Source organism: Capricornis sumatraensis, chromosome 2, assembly GCF_032405125.1.
Source record: "Capricornis sumatraensis isolate serow.1 chromosome 2, serow.2, whole genome shotgun sequence".
Taxonomy (NCBI): Eukaryota; Metazoa; Chordata; class Mammalia; order Artiodactyla; family Bovidae; genus Capricornis; species Capricornis sumatraensis.
Window position 1 is genome coordinate 25,123,429 of NC_091070.1, and position 14,220 is coordinate 25,137,648.

The following is a 14,220-nucleotide window of genomic DNA, read 5'->3' on the forward strand; positions in this document are numbered from 1 at the left end:
GCTAGGCTGCTCAGTCTATGAATTCTCCTGGCAAGAATAGTGGAGTGGGTACCCACTCCCTTCTCCAGGGGATCTTCCAGACCCAGGGAGTGTACCTGGGTCTCCGGCACTGCAGGCAGATTCTTTACTATCTAAGCCACCAGGGAAGCCCATAGGGTATGTTGAGTGCTCTAATATTTATTATTCAGTGCACTGATTCTCAGCCCTGAGTATTCAGGGCTAAATCTATCTCAGGTAGATTTACCTTTTAATTTCAATTTTTAAGCAACTTTTAGGGACCTTAATTCTCCCAAACAATATAATTTGCTATTGTCTCAGTTTTTAGTCACTAAAACTTATGATTAATAATGCAAAAAGAATAGCAGTAATAGCTCACATTTAGATTTTCATGTGTTAACTTGTTTAACCCTCACAAAAACTTCATGAAGTAGTTATGTACTAGTACTATTTTCATTTAATAGATGGTTAAGCAAAGGTGCAGAAAAGTTACTTGCTCACGGTCACAGTGCCAATAGGTAGAGGACCCAGGCTTTGAACCCAACAAAATTGACAGAACTCATACTTTTAACTACTACATCACATTGTTCCCATCACTGTCCTTTCTCAAAGCATTAATAACCTATGTGAACAAGTCAGCCTAGAGCTCTATGACAAACCAGCAGACACTGAGTTAATCAAACCTTTTGAATAAATGCTCATGTAGCCTCAGCTGTTTTCCTTTTGTCCACAATAAAGTTACTGCCAAGCTGGAATCCTAGAGACAGTATGCAGCAACACAGCATTCCTTGAGTGGTTAAAAGCCAGGCATTCTGCATTTGCATCCTGGCTCTGTCACAGGCAAAGCTTCAGTTTCCTAGTTAATAAAATGGAGTTAATAATGATAGTACCTACTTTATGATTATGGTGATCATAAGTTGGGTACCTGGAGAAACCCCAGGTACACAGCAAGTGCTCAATAAATGTTAGCTATTATTGTAATGCTCATTACTCTAAAGTGTATGAAAGTAAGAAATAGGATTAGTCTGATATGTCTGGTTTTTACATAGTTATCACTGTTAACTTTTAAATAATCTAGTTTGAAGCCTTACTTAGGACTTGTCAAATTTATCAATATATATGGTGATAGTCTCTCTTCTTCTCATTTTTAAAAACAAAAATATCTGCTCATTTTCAAGCATTTAGCATCTCTTAGTTCACCATACTTTCTTAAAGACTACCAAAAATCCCTGTAAAAATTCCCCCGAGTCTGCTTCTGGCATAAATTAGGGTGTTTTTGACAAGTTCCCAACCCCTCTATACTGTGAACCAGAGACTTGAGGCATACTCTGACATCCTGATATCTGGATGTAATGGAGAAGAACAGCAGGGACTCCTGCTCAGTTTATGGGTTGTGGAGTCATCGCTAGTCTGTGGACCTACTGCAGGAAAGCAAGACTGGTGGTCAGGGTAGCTGGAACACAGCCAGTGAGGACTCTCAAGACCAAGTCTGAGAGGGAGCCAGGGTTTGAGCTATCACAGCAACAGCTGTCTTCAGCACGTTAAGTTACTTCTGAGCCCAGGATGAGAGCCAGCCGAGCAGACACTGCCCAAGAATTAGGACATACATAGCAACTGAACCTGAAAGCACTGTACAGCTGTTAGCCATCTGACCAATCCTTTCCAGAGACAGAGTCCTGACATTAGCACTTTCCAGATCTAGCCCAGAGGTTGTAAACTAACGGACCAGGGACTCAAAGTAGCCACTGATGTCTCTTTTATACTCTTTCAGTTCAGTTCAGTTCAGTTGCTCAGTCACGTCCGACCCTTTGCAACCCCATGAATTGTAGCACGCCAGGTCTCCCTGTCCATCACCAACTCCCGGAGTTCACTCAGACTCATATCCATCGAGTCAGTGATTCCATCCAGCCATCTCATCCTCTGTTGTCCCCTTCTCCTCCTGCCCTCCATCCCTCCCAGCATCAGAGTCTTTTCCAATGAGTCAACTCTTCATGTGAGGTGGCCAAAGTACTGAAGTTTCAGCATTAGCATCATTCCTTCCAAAGAACACCCAGGACTGATCTCCTTCAGAATGGACTGGTTGGATCTTGCAGTCCAAGGGACTCTCAAGAGTCTTCTCCAACACCACAGTTCAAAAGCATCAATTCTTCGGTGCTCAGCCTTCTTCACAGTCCCAACTCTCACATCCATACATGACCATTGGAAAAACCATAGCCTTGACTAGATGGACCTTTGTTGGCAAAGTAATGTCTCTGCTTTTCAATATGTTATCTAGGTTGGTCATAACTTTTCTTCCAAGGAGTAAGTGTCTTTTAATTTCATGGCTGCAGTCACCATCTGCAGTGATTTTGGAGCCCTCCAAAATAAAGTCTGACACTGTTTCCACTATTTCCCCATCTATTTCTATACTCTTTAGTGTCTTACATTTTTTAAATGAGATACTAGTATTTAAAATTTTGTATAAAAATAGATTTGGCTTCTCTTGTAAAACAAGGATCTGGCCACGTTATGCCTTAGCACAATAATCCGCTGAGGCTGAGTAGTAGCCACCCAATTTAGACCTATGGATCCCAAACAGACAGTAACATTTACAAACTCTGATTAAATCCAAACAATTCAGTTCACAGACGAAGAAAATAGAACTTCGAGAATGTGACATTCAATGGCAGAGACAAAATGGAAGGCCAGTTGTTTTCAACCCCAGTTCAGAGATTTTCAGTATTACTCATCTTTCCTCTAGAGAATCTGAGGTACAGGAACGTATCAGCTCGTAGGCACTGTGACAAGGAGAAACAAAATGGAGAACTGGTCTTCTGACTTTGCACACACTTAACTTCCCTTCTTTTCTATGCTGGGCCAGAAAATTCTTAGGGGCTGCAATCCAAGAGGGAGCTGGGAGCTTAAGACTAGCTGGAAACGCCAAGTCCCAGCATTCCTCAGACTGCTGACCACACCCACAGTCCAAACTATCTGTGCTCTTTGTACAAAGCAGTGCACATTCCCAGCCTCCACCAGATGCTCTCATGCCCCGCTGGGTGACAAACAAACATGCCGCTTTTTCTTGGTTAATGGCCTTTTCTCTACCCACACAGGCAGTTAGGGAACAAGAGCCTCCACAGGACACTGACTCAAAAAAGGAGGAGAGGTTACAGTTACAGACGACAGGTCAGTAGGGGCTCTGAACTCTCTTCCTGGCTCTCTTCCCAAAACATCAAATAGTTATGGCCATGACCTTCGATACACTGCTTTTTAAAAAAGTGCAGGTTCTGTTCTGATTGACATAGTTTTTAAGCAAAGGATGCCCTGGCCACATTCCCCTTGAGTATAAGGACACTGATTTGTTAAGAGCCTTTGAAATGTTTAGCTTAAGTTAAATGCCCACAAATACACAGTATATTAACAGCACCATTATATCTCAGATTCAGGCCTATATTACCTCAAACTGTCCAAGGGGGTTGATGTTTCCTTATTTTCTGGGAGATGCCAATGAAAAAACTATAGTCTAAGTAATTAGCATAGGAACTGCATGAACAATGGAACAATAACAAAGGAACCATTCACATGAGATCATTTTCTGTAGATAGATAAACTCAAGATTGTCTTGAGAATAAGGAGAGGGAAAAGCAGGTGGCAACTTAACTGGACTGCAGATGGCAAGGCTGAACAGCTGATTAGGTACTCAGAGATTCTGACTTGTATGAAGGAACCAAAAGTGAATGTGCTGTCGAGGGGCAACTTCAAACATGCGTAACGTCAGTGAAAGTTGAAGCCAGAGAACTTGCCCTGGCCTGCGTCTGCCCTGCCAAGGATCCTGAAACAGCTTCTCCCTGTTTCCAAGACAGAGACTGCTGTCAGGAACCAGTAATTGCCGAGGCAACTTCTCCTTCGTGTTTCCTTCTGGGCACTGCATTTAAAAAATTACCCAGAGTCTGCATCTGGCATAAATTAGGGTGTTATTGCCAAGTTCCCAAGCCATACAACTATTCTGTACAGACTATTGATTCTGGCTATTGTACAGCCTCCCAGGAGAACAAATGAAATATCAGGGAGTTGGCTGTGGTCAAAGAGGACATGTCTGCTGCACCTCAAGTAAAAGAGATTTATTCTGAGACAGAGGACATTCTTCTAGAGGCACCATTTAGACCCCAATACTTTTTCTGCTTAAAGAATACACAGTGATTGCATTCTAACTAAAAGATGATGACAATAATCACTCTGTGAGATAGCTTTTTAGATGTGCTTTTTTTCTTATAAACTCTCAAGCCCCTCAGAAGCTTGAGGCCATTCATGTTCTCAACAGGCTACGCTCTATATGATAGGAAAAAACCTAAAGATCAGAGAAGGAAGCAACGAGTCTCATTCACTTGGGACACAAAGAAATCCTGCAAGAGGGCTGAGAGCACTTTGACAACCGGCATGAACTCTTTAAGTTCAGCTCAGCACTAAATCAGACTTGAGTGGCAGGACCAGGAAGAACTTTTATAACTGTTTTGTTTTTAGTGTGCAGGATGCTGGTATGCAAATTCAGTGAGCCCAGGCTAATAACTTTGTTCTAGGTAAGGCTCTTTCAGAAATGGGTCTAGTAACAAGGAAAAGACCCAAATCATCTTAATTTTGTCTTGGCCACTTGATCCAAAACCATACAGACTTTTAAAGTACCAGATTTTCATGGAGAAATTACAACAGTGGTGAAGAAATATCAGTCCTCCCAACAGGGCAGCCTGTATGGCATGTACTTGATGATTTGCAAAAACGTGGTTCAGAAAAGTTTTTCAGAAGGCAGTGGTCAGCGGTATTCATTAGCCATTCACACCCGCAGGTTGAACAATTTGATAGTTTTGTTTTGCTTCCTGCTTAAAGCTACTGGCTGCTTGGCTATTAAGGTCAGAATCTAAACAGAGGCTCTTCCCTCCCCGACCATACTTTTTCATTTTAAATCTCTGCTTCAGAGTTTCACTTCCTGTATGACAGAGTTTTAGCACCTACTGAACAGATCTTCCAAAGGATAACAACGATCAACATTTGACAAAATACAAAAAAGCTACTCAAAGTCACTGAAGTAGCAGACAAACTCTGGAAAGAGACTGAAACTTGGAAGAAGGGAAAGGTACAAGATGAGTTTTCCATTTTTGTGGCTTTTAGGTGGATAGAAAACTGCCATCTTTCTGGCTGAAGAAGCAGAGGATGTCACAGAATCAGAGCAATGACAGCTGCTGGAAAGTGAGGACGGAAATCTCAGAATACAGAAAGCCAAAGAAAGGGCTTCAAATTCTACGTGTAGAATCTACCCTCATCTCTAGTTGACTTCTAAACCATATCCGTATGGGGCAGACTCCAGGTAAAGATAAAATAATTTAGGCTTTGTGTTGTTGCCCAAGACAGTTTACAGTTTGAGTCCAATGAAGTTAAATGTCTGCACAAACAAAAACATCAGTGTTTTAAGAGGAATATAACAGAATCTACAACATAAACACTTAATATTCACGATACAATCTAAATTTACTTAATATTTGAATAACCAGAAAAATGTGATTCTTTCTCTAGAGAAAAGACAAATAGAGACCAACTTTGAGATTAATTAGGTATTAGACTTAGCAGAAAAGGGTTTTAAAGCAGTTATTATAACTATGTTCAAAGAAGCAGAAGAAAATGAGCTCATAATGAATAAAAACAAGAGATTTCAGCAGAGGAAATAAAAACCCATGGTTACTGATGCTCTGATGACAAGTGAGATGAGAATTAGAAAACAACTTGCATTTCAAAGTACCTCTGCTCAGTTGGAAATTTTTGTCTCAAATGACTTACTTGTACCAAAATTAAATTGAAAATTGCTTACTGATACTAGACAGTTATATCTGGGAGACTTGACTGGAAAAGTAGGAAGAATTTAGGGAAGTTTGGTGGGGATATTTTATACACAGGCATTTTCATTTACAGATGATATGAAGGACAGGATTTTTTTGTTTAGGATTCCTAAAATTTAATACCAGGCCTGCTACTGGTTCCTACATGGATCAAAATTTTCTTTCAGAAGGTAAAACAATGCTATGAAATACTCCTACCAGGCATCTAAAAAGAGGCAGGCTGCTGAAAAGAGGAAGTGATCTTATAAGGAGAAAAGTGACGTTCAGAGAGAAAGCATAGGGGGCATCAAAGTCTTGTCTTTTGAAGCGATTCTGATGTAGAATTACTAAAAAGAAATACCTGGATGGGATAATCCCAAGTTCATTTTGGTCTCATACTGGTTCCCCTCTACTTTGTTCACCAAACTCTATATACTGTTGGACACGCATTTCAGAAACAGAGCCAGCTTCCCAACACCACAGATTCCTGGTACTCTCAAAAGCAGGACATGATAGTAAAGGGCACAAAATCATTTCTTGGCTGAAATAACAGGACTCAACTCACAAAAAGTGACAATAGCTCCAATAAGAAAGAACAAGCCTGAAATTATTAGTTCAGAAATAGAGGGAATAGTTCTTTGGACAGCAAGGAGTATGATTATTTGATTAATTAAAACAAATAAACAATGTCCAAAATATTAATAATAAAATAAAAACTTCCAAAGAGTGTTCTGAGCAACTCTATAATGTGCACCAACTAAACTCAGTGTTCAGTGTTCAAATGGACCAATGACTCTCTGAGCTAAGCCATTCAATCCAAAACATAAAAATAAAAAAGTAAAGCAGAAAAACTGTAAAACTCCTCTTTTTATCATCATTTTCCATTATAATGCTGGCTACATCATCATCTGATATAAAATTCTAGAAACTCCACAAAATTCCTCTTTTTAAAATTTATTTTTTGTTATCAAAGAGAATGTCCAGAAACATTGAGTACTAAAGAATCTGTTCATGGCATTGTTTTACAAAAGTTCCTAATGGAGTGTGAATATTTTATTTCCTGTTGTATCCTTCACTTATTAATGATGAGGTGGATGAACCGGTGCAATTACTTAAAAAAAAAAAAAATTCCAGACAAAAACATCCATTCTCATTCTGAATCTGTTGACTGGAGTGAATTCAGTGGTTACAATACCACCACTGGCTAAGGATCAAGCTCCCCACAAGAGGGAACTATTCAAGTCATCTCATTTGGTCACATAGGTCTCTCAGGCATAGGCACCATGTTTGAAGTCTTGCACAAAATGTCTGTGTCACTTAAATTACACAATGTGGCAGTGTTTGTTTCATGGGGACATAGTCTTGAAAGAAGGGGTAACGTAGAAAACAATCTGTTTGCATGTTATACATGAGTACATTATTGGACTGTGCATGGGTTTAAGGGCACTGTAGCCCTTGTTAAAGAGCAATTCCACCAATGAAGCATCTGGCAGATCCCAGCTGCTCCTGATGCTGAAGATGTTGACTCGTTTTAACCACGGGCTGTTAGGTTGGGGCCTTCTTCATCTACTGTTTGGCTCAAATGGTTTGAACTGAGTTTGGTGGTCTTTCTGGTCCATCTAAGCTTTATTTCTCAGCCTCAGGGTATGTGGGGTACTTGACCGTTTCTATCTTCTCTCGAACTTTGTAGGAGGGATACAGGCCCGTCCTTCCCAGTTTTCTGTTGACACCTTTAGAATAGCCATCCCAATGATTTCCAGCCACACCAATGATATCTCCAGGTTCCATGGGGATTTCATCTGCTGTTCGAGGTTCGTGAGGATAAATGGCAATCTGGTTGTGGGCATTTTGGCCTCCAAAATAGTAGATGTCATCCAAAGAATGGAAGTTTGCAGAGGCATCGGGATGCAGTGTCTGCATGATCTCATAAGCAACTCGACAGACCTTGGGAAAGCATGAAAAAAAAATCTGTTAGTACATGTACGATCGCCTTCGTAGCAATCTGAGAGCCCTTGCCAAAGAGACGAGGACTAAGCCAGGACCGGGGCTGAGAGAACGAGTGGTAGATTCCAGTCCCAGGTTTTCAGTCCCTTTGCTCTCAGATGATGGTACAGTCATTCTTCATTTTTTTGCCTGTATCTTTTTTTTAAACATAAAAGATAATTACAATTAGGATCTTGCAGAGAAAAAAAGTATATGTATATATTGCGCAAAGTATTTTGAGAATAAACACTTATTAAGAGCCACAGAGTGCTGGGCAAAAATAACATAGTCTGTGCCCTTGGTGAGCTTTAAGGTTCAGGATTATAAATACTTTACACAAATGCTGCTGCTCCCTTCCTTTCATTCAGTGTTAATAAATCACATATTCTTTTCTGCTAATTTAGATCTGGTCTCAGAACTCTTCTCAACAGAAACTCATGTAATTACTGACAATCAACTATTGCCAAATGAGCTAAAACATATCTGCCACTTCTGCTCTGAAGAGTTTTGTGTGTGATGTGTAGATAGCAGCAGTCTAGATTGAAACAAGATGAACTAGCCCTTGGGGAAGGCGCATCTACCTGATGCATTTAAGGCTACTTAAAAGATCCCTCTGTCCAAAGAACACCTAACATTCTCACTGGATGGCAGCTGAAATTCCTCAGTCCTTGAGCTTCAGACTTGCTAAAAAGGTAAACTATCTTAATGGAGGTATAACATTCTAAACAACTAATAAATATATTCATTATATAGTAAATGGGTTTCAGAAACTTTTTTAAGAATAAGTGAAAACAAAAGAGAATACTATCATTTTGCTTAGAAAATTCTTCCATTATGTACTATGAACACAGGACTCAACTGAGGTCAAATTTTTCTACATCTCCAGTTGTAGTTATCTCAGTTAATGAAGTTTTATTGTCCCTATATCAATACTTTTGCACATATTTAAAATGATGCTAATAATAACTCTTAATCTTCTCAGTGGAGCAATTTAAGGTACCCAGTAGTTCTTAAAAACTTTGGCATTCACAATATCAAAACTGAATTCTTAAGTGTTATGAGTAAATAGAATCTGATTAGGTTAATAATCAACTTAAGTCTTTAAAAAAAATCTGAATTTCAGGAACTGGAGGGGCACTTCTTAAATGCCATATATAATTTGCAAATAAAACTAAGTTTAGACAGTATTTTTAACTTTGCAGATAGAGACTAATTCTAGTGCTAGGATTTCAACTAGACCTAGAACCAAGAGAATAAGTTTGCTTTCAAATCTGCTACTTTGTCAACGAAGTATTATATTGGGAATGTCACAGTATAATTGACATCACTGGTAGAATACTGAAACTATAATAAAATGAGGCTAAAAAAGATTTTGAACTTGGACTTCATATTTAGTCAGAGGCCCATACAGGGTTCGCAAAATCAAGTGAAGACTTTGGAAAGAATCTAAATAATTAAAACAAAGTAGCTCCAATAATAGCAAAGTACAATAACAATGACAGAGGTTAATGTTTACTGAGTTTTACTTAGTTTTTCCTGTCGGACATTGCTTCCAAGGTCTAATTTAATTGTCAGGAGTCCCATAATATTCTATCATGTTTGTTTTATGGATGTCAAAGATCAGTTAAGGAAAATGGCCAGAGTTCTACTATTATTAAGTGGCATGTTCAGGTTTTGAACCTAGGCAGAATGTGTATACTTGTTAACTGCTAAGCATATTTTTTCTTGCAGATCCTACTCTCCATGCTCACATTTTGGATAGCGTAAGGCCAAGGCAGGCCTTGGGAAAACCTATATTGTATTTTCAGGGCCCCTCCACCCCGTTTTCAATTATCCCTAGTCAGGGATGCTAGACCTTGTACTGCCTTGGGATGACTACAATGTCCATCATGGCAATGGACCCTAATGTGTCTTCCCCTTTCACTAATTAACTTCTCATTCTCATAAAAACAGCACTGCCTTCAGTCCCACACCCTTAGGAATGTGCTTTCTTTTGAGGGTATTCCTAATGATCAGTTTATGTTTGGCTAGCAATAGTTGCTCTGATACTTTGGCCACCTGATGCAGAGAGCCACCTCACTGGAAAAGACCCTGATGGTGGGAAAGATTGAAGGCAAAAGGAGAAGTGGGTGGCAGAGGAATGAGATGGTCAGACAGCATCATTAACTTAATGAACATGAATTTGAGCAAACTCCAGGAGATAGTGGAGGACAGAGGAGCCTGGCATAATGCAGTCCACAGAGTTGCAGTCCTGACTTAGTGTCCGAACAACAACAACAACAATCAATAGTTGTTGATGTATTAACCTGATGGATAACAAACATACCTTCTTATGCCAAAGAAATTGTGAACAGTGGGCCAATAAAAGGCTCCTTCTTATAATAACAGCAATAATGGGAGCAGGTGAGCCTACTGACCACTGTTCTAATAGCTGGGCTTGTACACACACTTTTTCTCAACTCATTTAACTCTCACAACAACCCTATGACTTGGTTACTATTATTATTTATATTTTATAGCTGAAGAAACTATATTAATATTTCCAAAAATCTCCAAAAATTAAACAAAATGAATAAAGGGGTTAGTAAATGGCAGAATACTTTGGCCACCTGATGTGAAGTACTGACTCATTGGAAAAGACCCTGATGCTGGGGAAGATTGAAGGTGGGAGGAGAAGGGGGGACAACAAAGAATGAGATGGTTGGATGGCATCACCGACTCAACGGACATGAGTTTGAGGAAGCTCCGGGAGTTGGTGATGGACCAGGAGGCCTGGCATGCTGCAATCCATGGGGTCGCAAAGAGTTGGACATGACTCAGAGACTGAACTGAACTGACTGAAATGGCAGAAATGTAATTAGGACTCTGTCTCTAAACCACACACTCAACTGCCTTAGAGTGTTAGGGTAAGAACCTAGAATAGTGCCTGCCTCAAAGCAGCCATTTGATAAATACCTTCTGAATGAATACAGCTCCATGTACAATATTAGTCCAGCAGCTGAGATGCAAGTCCACTGGTGATATTAATCCTTAAGATCCATATAGCACATTCTGAGCAATTAAATTTTTTCTCTATGTTAACCAGGGGGCAATTTACTGTAAAGAGTTGGAAAGCTGACTATAGTGTCAATGTTTGCATTTAATCACTCTAGGCATCCTCTTGCGAGAAGGAAATGGCAACCCACTCCAGTGTTCTTGCCTGGAGAATCCCAGGGACAGCGGAGCCTGGTCGGCTGCCATCTATGGGGTTGCACCGAGTCGGACACGACTGAAGCGACTTAGCAGCAGCAGCAGCAGGCGTCCTCTCTGGGCTTTACAAATCCAAATCACACAGCAGGTAAATGATGCCTTCCAGCTGATGTCAATACTCATCTTTGATACTTGACAGGTAGCATGATTGCGAGGAGTCGTCTCTATGGTTTGCAAAGCAGTGGATGGCCATATGTAGTATGCCTTATTTCACTCACTGTTGACGTGTCACTGTACTGTTTTTAGAACACTACTAAGCACACAGTTATGAGTAAGAGCAAAAATCCTGCCAAAGGATGAAACACAGATATGACTGTATTAAGAAAAAAATTTAAAAAGGAAGGAAAGTCCAAGGAAAGTCTGAATTTTGTCCCTAACAACCAGCTGAGCTTTGCATGAACCTCCAAAGCTTTCTGAGAGCAGATGGGATATTGTTTTTTTGTCAAAATAGACAGGGCCAGAAAGATCTCTCAAGTGTGAAAAGTTGGAAGTGGGCTCGTGTCTCTCTGTGTGAGGCTGGGGTATCTGTGCGTTTTTACTGTAAACTGCTCTATTTTGCTCTTCACTGAGAGGACAGTATCCACTGCTATTTCATAACCACACCTCCATGGAGATCCCTATCGAGAGCTGTCTGTCTGGAAATAAAATCAATCAGTGTCTGGCTTCTCCTTCTGGGCAAAGCAAGTTGTGTTGTGTGTGATTTGGAATGAAACATCAGAAAATGCCACAAGAATGTCGCATTAAGTGCCACACAGGAAGTGTCGCAAGGGGAAAAAAATGTGTCCTATGGTGATTTTAATGACTGAGAAACTCCTGAACAAATATTGACTGCTCCTTAAAAAACAGCAATTACCTATAGTCTTTAAAATGGACATCTATAACCATTTTTGTAAATGAGATTTCAAGTGATAAAACCTGATTGTAAAACTTGATAGGCAGTATTAAAAAAAAACAAAACCCTTCTGATATTTTGCCCAGAGTGAGCTGTCAACTGCTCTTATTTCTCCAAATGTAATTTCTTTGCTTCAGATTTAAGATGGTTTCATTAAATATGAAAATAAATGACACAGTAGATGCTTAGGGCATACACAACTTCCAGTAACACAGAACAAGGTTAGAGTATATGGTAGAATAGTCTGGAATATGACTCACTGCATAGCTGTCAAAACTTAGTTGATGTTCTTGAAAAATACTGCCTCTAAATTTCAGACTAAATCCTATAGCTTGTTTTCTTCAATTTATGAAGCTTTTAGGACAAACCTGACTTTGAGAAAAAGCTTTGATGAAGGAATTCAGAAAACTAAGAGGAACAACAGAAACAAAATTAGAGAGCACAGTCATATTCTTGGCTTTTAAAAACTTTTCACTTAAGGAGAGAGAATTCCCAGACCTTATTTGTGGATATAAAACCAAGGATGTTTAGAAGCCCTCAGGCTGAGAAGAATGGATCCAAAACCTTATAAAGAATCCTGATTAAGGAGCCATGACATTTCTGCCTATAGTTTCTTAAACATCAACCAGGCCTTGCAATTTCCCTCCAACAATGCCTTTTATTCTTCCAGGATTTTCTACAACAGCACACAGTCAACAGATAAACTCTCACTTGTTATATAGGATAAACGCTCTCAAAGGGTAGAAGTATACAGGAGACAGAAAGTTTACATGACTGAAACTGTAGGATTGCCAAAGCATTATGAAGAAGAGTCTAAACTTTTATTCCTTCTCACCATTTCTTGAAGTGATATTATCATCAAGGAAAATTTGAAAGTTGGTTGTCCATGTTTTATTCTGGGCTGAGATTTGGTTCTCATTGTTTTATTTTCTTGTCCCCCTTCCCACTTTCTAGCATGCCTGTGGCATATATAAGAAAGCCTGCAGATTAATTTTCCTAAAGTTAAAACTATACATAAGTTCACCTACATTTGCGACAGCAAATACTGTTACTTATCACTCACCCTTTGAGAATGAAGAGTTTTTGTTTTTTAAAATTCATTATATGGTGATGCTGTCCTTCAATAAGCTAAAGAAATTTAAGATGGTGCCTTGGCATAGCAATTAATATGCTGAATGTTCCTGTTTGTTCTTCTTTATGAAGAACTGTTACATGCATCAATGCACACAGTGGCTATGTGGACCCTACACATGACCTGTGACCATAAGTAGAGGCAGCAGTGTCCTTGAATAGCAGGTTTCATGTTCCTTCCCAAAGGGGAAAACAAATAGTCTGAAATGGGGCCATGTGAAAAAGAGCTGCTCACATAAACACTGTAGAGTCTAACAGGCAAAGACAGTCCTATTCCTACATAAATAATGTGAGGGAGTGAGTGAAGTGAGTGAAATCGCTCAGTCGTGTCCAACTCTTTGTGACCCCATGGACAGCAGCCTGCACCAGGCTCCTCCATCCATGGGATTTTCTAGGCAAGAGTACTGGAGTGGGTTGCCATTTCCTTCTCCAGGGAATCTTCCCGAACCAGGGATCAAACCCAGGTCTCCCACAGTGCTAGACAGACGCTTTACCGTCTGAGCCACCAGGGAAGTCCCATATAAATAACAGCAGCTAACACTGCATTTAATATATTGCTCAGTACTATTCTCAGTGCTTTTTACCTATAATAACTCTTTAATTCCTCACTAAAACTTTATGCAGTAGGTATTATTATTACTATTTTTATAGGGAGGGGAAAAAAAAGCCAGTGATAGTCTAAGTAATTTGTTCAAATGCTGCAGTCACTAAGTGGTCAAAGATGGATTTAAAACCCAGGTAGTGTGACCCCAGAACCTACAATGCCTCATTCTTATTCCCTGCCTTGTGAAGTTAAAAGCTTGACACTTATGCCATCAGTGAGTTTTTCTCCAACTCCACTGCTGCTGTTGTTGAGACATTTTGGGGGCATTTTTCAAAACAATCCCAATTTTGATTTATGGCAAGGAAACTGTGAGCCAGCAACCAACTTCACTCACACCATAAAAATATTAAACTGTATCAAATGCCTTTATACTAAAAATATTTTCAAAAAATACTGAAGTGCAAGTAAGCTCAAAGATTTATCACCAAGTGTGGAATTATTCCACCATATCAAATGCTAGAGCCATTAGTCATCAAGAAAGGAGGTGATCACATTTAGCAAACTGCTACTCATTATATAAA

At 39.6% G+C, this 14,220-nt stretch overlaps 1 protein-coding gene across 2 annotated transcripts in view; it reads right to left on the minus strand.

Moving 5' to 3' along the window:
• Positions 1–6,869: 6,869 nt before the first annotated feature.
• The window catches only part of FUT8 (fucosyltransferase 8), a 318,971-nt gene continuing 311,620 nt past the window's right edge, over positions 6,870–14,220 (minus strand). Inside the window, exon 12 of one of the 2 annotated variants that reach the window (XM_068964112.1) lies at positions 6,870–7,784. In XM_068964112.1, coding sequence (XP_068820213.1) covers positions 7,467–7,784 — 318 coding nt within the window. In that variant the 3' untranslated portion in view covers positions 6,870–7,466. Of the gene's footprint in view, positions 7,785–11,312; positions 11,359–14,220 lie in introns of those variants that run through there. The other variant, XM_068964113.1, reaches the window with a different exon arrangement.